Below are 6,004 nucleotides of genomic sequence, written 5' to 3' on the forward strand. Positions count from 1 at the left end.
TTATACAGTAGCTGTAATAGATATCATTTGCAACTGCAGTGTTAAAGTGTTAATATCAATAACAACACCAATGACAATGGCAAATTCAATGATAAATTAACCCCTTTATATTAATTAGCTTGTAATTCTACAATCAAAACTGTAGCATTAATTAGTCTTCATCATCATCATAAAGAGTGTTTTTATCAGAGGGCCCTCTTAAGGAACCTTACTCGGGCCACTAGACGGGTCCCATTTTCACTAACCGATATGTCATAAAATTCTTTAAGAAATAGTTCTTCAAACCACAACTGTTTCTGGACGGATATCACTGTCAAAAAAATTCCTTTTAACAGCATGACTTAGGAACAAAAAATATTACTTGAGGGTTCACTCAGATATACTTTTCTGTTTCCTTATTTCCTTTCCTCACTGGGCTAATTTTCTCTATTGGAGCCCTTGTAGGAAGAATCGTGCTTTTCCAATTAGGGTTGTAGCTTACCTAATAATAATAATAATAATAATAATAATAATAATAATAATAAAATACATAGACCTTAGTACTCTGGTTTCGATAAACAAACGCAAACTTACAAGACCTAGCGGACTGCATTTTCGGCTCGGCGTATCTTCGTTTTTTATTTACCTCCGAATCGAAAGCGAAAAGGAAGGAGGCCGACGACTCGGGAAGAGTAGGATTGGAATGCAATGTAGATTGGCAAGGGAGAGGGAAAAATCCCTCTCCTCCATTGCCTTAAATCCGGACAAACTAGGAATGAGGAGACAGGGCTCTAGAACGAGAAATCTCCACCAAGACAAAAGACGCTCAATTGATATTGAAGGTCTTTTGCTCTGGTCTCGGATGAATTTTTTTTTTTTTTTCACGAATGGTGCGGCCGCCGTGGTGTCCTCCCGAAGCCCTACTAGGCACAAAAGAATTTCTCCGAAATATAGAAAAAGTGAAAAAAAAATGGAGTGAAGTGAGAAAAAGAACAAGAAAAAGAAATAGAGAGAATAAGACCTAAAGACCAGAAAACCAGCCCTTGAAGTGAAAAAAAAAAATAAATAAACAAGAACAAGTCGTATATGACCAGAAAAGTAACCCTTGGGAAAAAACCCACGAAAAAAGTAAAAAAAAAAATATATAAAAACGTGAGTAAAAGTCACTGCATACAAAAATCATGAGACTGGCGACTTCGACATAAAATTTACCGATCACCTGCTAAAAAAGAAGGCCGCCACCTGGCGGTGGTGATCGGACTTACTAGGCGTCTCGTCCAAGACAAAATATATGTTCCTTCGCATGTTAATCCCGTTTGGAGAAAGGAACCATTGTATAAGCTTCATAACCGGAGAAACGAGCATTTTTACAAAACGGATAATAACGACGAAGGATAATAAACGAGACATAATAAGCAACCGTTATACTGATTACGCATAAACAATAACCACGCTCTTGAATCCAAATGGTGCAAAATATTTTGTTTACTGTAGTTCCCTTCTACTTATTTACAAAATATCGGAAATGGGTTTCTCTTAATTTTTGCCCTAACAATTAAACCAGTTAAATATATAAAGCAAGAAAAGGCTACGCCAATCGAAGTATGAAAACAAAAGTGAGATTACAAATTAGGAAAAGAAGGATATTTTTCAGTACTATATATATATATATATATATATATATATATATATATATATATATATATATATATATATATATATATATATATATATATATTTGCTAAGCTACAACCCGCATTGGAAAAGCAGGATGCTGTAAAGCCCAGGGGCCCCAACAGGGAAAATAGCCCAGTGAGGAAAGGAAACCAGGAAAAATAAAATATTTTAAGAACAGTAACAACATTAAAATAAAAATTTCCTATATAAACTATAAAAACTTTAACAAAATAAGAGGAAGAGAAATTAAATAGAATAGAGTGCCCAAGTGTACCCTCAAGCCAGAGAATTGTAACCCAAGACAGTGGAAGACCATGGTACAGAGGCTATGGCACTACCCAAGACTAGAGAACAATGGTTTTATTTTGGAGTGCCCTTCTCCTTGGAAGAGCTATTTGATGTTTAATTCTACTAGTCAAGCCTTCTCCATCATGAGGCTCACTACCAAACAGTACTCTAATAAAAGTTTTATTCCATCTGTGACCAAGTTGTGGAATGATCTTCCTAATCGGGCTGTTGAATCGGTAGAACTTCAGTAGTTCAAACTTGCAGCAAATGATTTAATGTTGAACAAGCAGACAAATCTTTTTGTGTTTATATATGAAATCTGTTTTATTGTTGTCATTGTTTTTAAAATATTTTAATTGTTCATTACTTCTTATATAGCTTATTCATTTCCTTATTTCCTTTCCTCACTGGGCTATTTTTGCTTGTTTTAGCCCTTGGGCTTATAGCATCTTGCTTTTCCAACTATGGTTGTAGCTTAGCTATTAATAATAATAATAATAATAATAATAATAATAATAATAATTATAATGATAATAATAAATAAAAATAATAATGATGATAATAATATTAATAATAATAATAATAATAACAATAATATTATTAATAATATAAAGAGATCGATGCTTACGACATCTACATCAGCCCATTTGTAGCGCCAAATTTAGACGGAGAACCAGACGAAATAAAGAGGCTTTTTTTTTTTTTTACAATCATGAGCTGGCCGAGAGGTTTTAGAAATAACTAAAATTCCAAACCGCTTGTAAATGTACAATTCGCAGTGTCAAGTCACACGAGCAGTTGTTCACCTATTTTTTTTTTCCAGAGAAAACACTGCCATTTATATTAGAAACAAGAGGGTCAGTATCGCAAACCTGGAATTTATCCAAAATACCTTTGGAAAAATAAAGGGAGAAATAAATCCGGGAACGTAATTAGAAAATGCCTATTATAAGTCGACCCTTAGAAGAGGAGGAGGAGGAGGAGGAGGAGGAAGAGGAGGAGGAAGAGGAGGAGGGAGGTAATGCCCTTCTTTAATATGAATGCAAGCCATAATGAACAAAAAAAAAAAAAAAAAAAAAAAAAAAAAAAAAAAAAAAAAAAAAAAAAAAAAAAAAACTAATTGTTGAATAGAAAAGCCACACAAAAAGACAGCCACAATTCAATTAGTACAAAAGCCTGTCTACCTCCCAATAAAGTCTAACTCAATCAAATGGATTAGGGAAGCTTTGATACGCTTACTTCTAAAGAACCTCTCCCACACGGAGCGCGGCGGGCCGCGCTCACACGACACGGCCGGGTTTTTAAAACAAGGCTCCGGGAAAACATCATTCATTTATTTATACACTCAAATTACGTATTTTTTTTTCGTTTACTAAAAGTATGCGGCTGGCAGTTCCCTGCTGGAATTCAATTGTATTGGATATCTCTATCTAAATGTAGTAGCATCAAATTGTTGCTTTCTCTACAAACCACTTCTTTACGGAGAGAATGTTTATCCAAAATTATCTGGGAGATCTTACGATAGCAGACAAATATCCACAAAATTATCTGGAGGTTCACATGACAGCAGACAAAAATCCACAAAATCATCATAATAAAACATATGAAATCATGATGATTTTGTCAAATCAACAGACGGAATACGAAAGAAAAAATCTATTTCAAATATAAAATTAATTTACAGTGTCTCCGTTGACATTTTACACTTGACATGATTTTTTTTTTTTTATGAAGCAGAGAAAGAGACGATCCTCTAATGTGATATTTTTTTATGTGAAAGATTGGTACTGGTCTCAGAAAATTAAGTCAGTTGTATTTGCATATTTTCCAGTAACGCAAGCTAATAGGAGAAATATTTAATCACATTTCTACAGGATAAACAAAAATGCAGGTTTTACAAGTTTACTTACTTCAAGGACTGCTCTCCTGGCACTATCACACATTGGAACCCTACGCACTACAGGACCTATTGAGATACACACACACACACACACACACACACCGAATAGTCTGGCCTATTCTTTACATATTCTCCTCTGTCTTCATACACCTGACAACACTGAGATTACCAAACAATTCTTCATCGCCCAAGGGGTTACTGTACTGTAATTGCTCAGTGGCCACTTTCCTCTTGGTAAGGGTAGAAGAGACTCTTTATCTCTAGTAAGCAGCTCTTCTAGGAGAAAGACACTCCAAAATCAAACCATTGTTCTCTAGTCTTGGGTAGTGCCATAGCCTCCGTACCATGGTCTTCCACTGTCATGGTTCCATTTCTCTTGCTTGAGGGTACACTCGAGCACACTATTATATCTTATTTCTCTTCCTCTTGATTTGTTAAAGTTTTTATAGTTTATATATAGGAGATATTTATCTTAATATTACTCTTCTTAAAATATTTTATTTTTCCTTGTTTCCTCTCCTCACTGGGCTATTTTCCCTGTCGGAGCAACTGGGCTTACAGCATCCTGCTTTTCCAACTAGGGTTGTAGTTCAGCAAGTAGTAGTAGTAGTAGTAGTAATAATAATAATAATAATAATAATAATAATAATAATAATAATAATAATAATAGGTACTTCGCCTATCATACAACGTATTGCTTGTTGATTGTTGAATCCACATTATCGAAGCACTTTGAGCACAACGAAGTCTTCACTCAATTTTCTTCTTGAGCGAAATGCTTCTCATTTATTAAACCTCGAATTAGAATGATTTTTTTTTAAAATTATTATTATTATCATTATTACTTGCTAAGCTACAACCCCAGTTTGAAAAGCAGGATGCTATAAGCTCAAGAGCTCCAACAGGGAAAATATCCCAGTGAGGAATGGAAAAAAGGAAAAATAAAATATTTTAGGAGTAACAACATCAAAATAAATATCACCTTTATAAACTTTAACAAAACAAGAGGAAGAGATATTAAATAGAATAGTGTGCCCGAGTGTACCCTCAAGCATGAGAACTCTAACACAAGACAGTATGTAATATTTAGAACAGCCTTCACGGGAATATAATAAATTCTGTTTTGTTTGATAAATACGATAAGAATACTCTAGATAAGACATTATCGAAACGCTTGGAAAACAAGAAATTTTTAGTTTAGTCTTGAAAGCCTTAATATCATGTCATTCGAATGTCCAGTGGGAGCTTTCTGTATCACAAAATAATGACTAGTACCAATACCTTAAATTTTACCTGACCACCATATAACCCCCTTCGATAGAAACGGTCTTAACTAGACTTTGGTATGTGAACAAACTAAATTACGAACATACCTAACAGCAACGGCTATTATAAAAATCAACACTTATTTCTCTTCCTCTTGTTTTGTTAAATTTTTTATAGTCTACATAGATGTTTATGTTGATGTTACTCTTATTAAAATAATTTAATTTTCCTTTTTTCCTTTCCTCACTGGGCTATTTTCCCTGTTGGAGCCTCTGGGGTTGTATCTTAGCAAGTAATAATAATAATAATAATAATAATAATAATAATAATAATACCAGTACAACGGGGTACTACAAACATCATCTTCAATTAAAATAATCTTTCTCCTTACCTGTGCCAAGGGCGTCGAATCATCGGAATCCTCACTGCCAGGAGATGGAGACCCGCCGGAATTGGGCGACCCACCATTTCTGGCCATGGGCGGGCGAGGGTAATAGCCGCCCATCATACCGCCAACGCCACCCATCATGTGTGCTTGTTGTGGTGGGCCCGCCCCATGCATGGCCAAAGAAGCGTTGGTGTATGTGGGAGTTGGGGGCCCACACGCCGGATGGACCATATAGCCTGTAGTCCTGTACAAACAACACACAAACGCAGAGACAGAGATTAAAGGTGTGGCACAACTAGCAAATGAGACACGTGTATTAAACAAAGACCCTCAACTTACGAGCATTCGACTTACGAACACCCTACTTCACACATTCGACTTACAGACACTAATCCAACTGAAATCATAGATCCTACATATTGTATCAAAAGTTCCTAATGCAATATTGTATAAAAACATTGTATAATTTAATACAGTAAGCAAAATGACATTTGCAATATGAAACA

At 35.0% G+C, this 6,004-nt stretch overlaps 1 protein-coding gene across 1 annotated transcript in view; it reads right to left on the reverse strand.

Annotated features, from left to right (window-relative positions):
- The window catches only part of LOC137638699 (TOX high mobility group box family member 3-like), a 39,586-nt gene extending 33,841 nt beyond the window's left edge, over positions 1-5,745 (reverse strand). Inside the window, exon 1 of the mRNA XM_068371019.1 lies at positions 5,502-5,745. Within this exon, the coding sequence (XP_068227120.1) occupies positions 5,502-5,729 (228 nt within the window). The 5' untranslated portion in view covers positions 5,730-5,745. The remainder of the gene's footprint in view (positions 1-5,501) is intronic.
- Positions 5,746-6,004: the final 259 nt, after the last annotated feature.

The sequence above is a fragment of the Palaemon carinicauda genome, chromosome 3 (assembly GCF_036898095.1).
Source record: "Palaemon carinicauda isolate YSFRI2023 chromosome 3, ASM3689809v2, whole genome shotgun sequence".
Classification (NCBI taxonomy): Eukaryota; Metazoa; Arthropoda; class Malacostraca; order Decapoda; family Palaemonidae; genus Palaemon; species Palaemon carinicauda.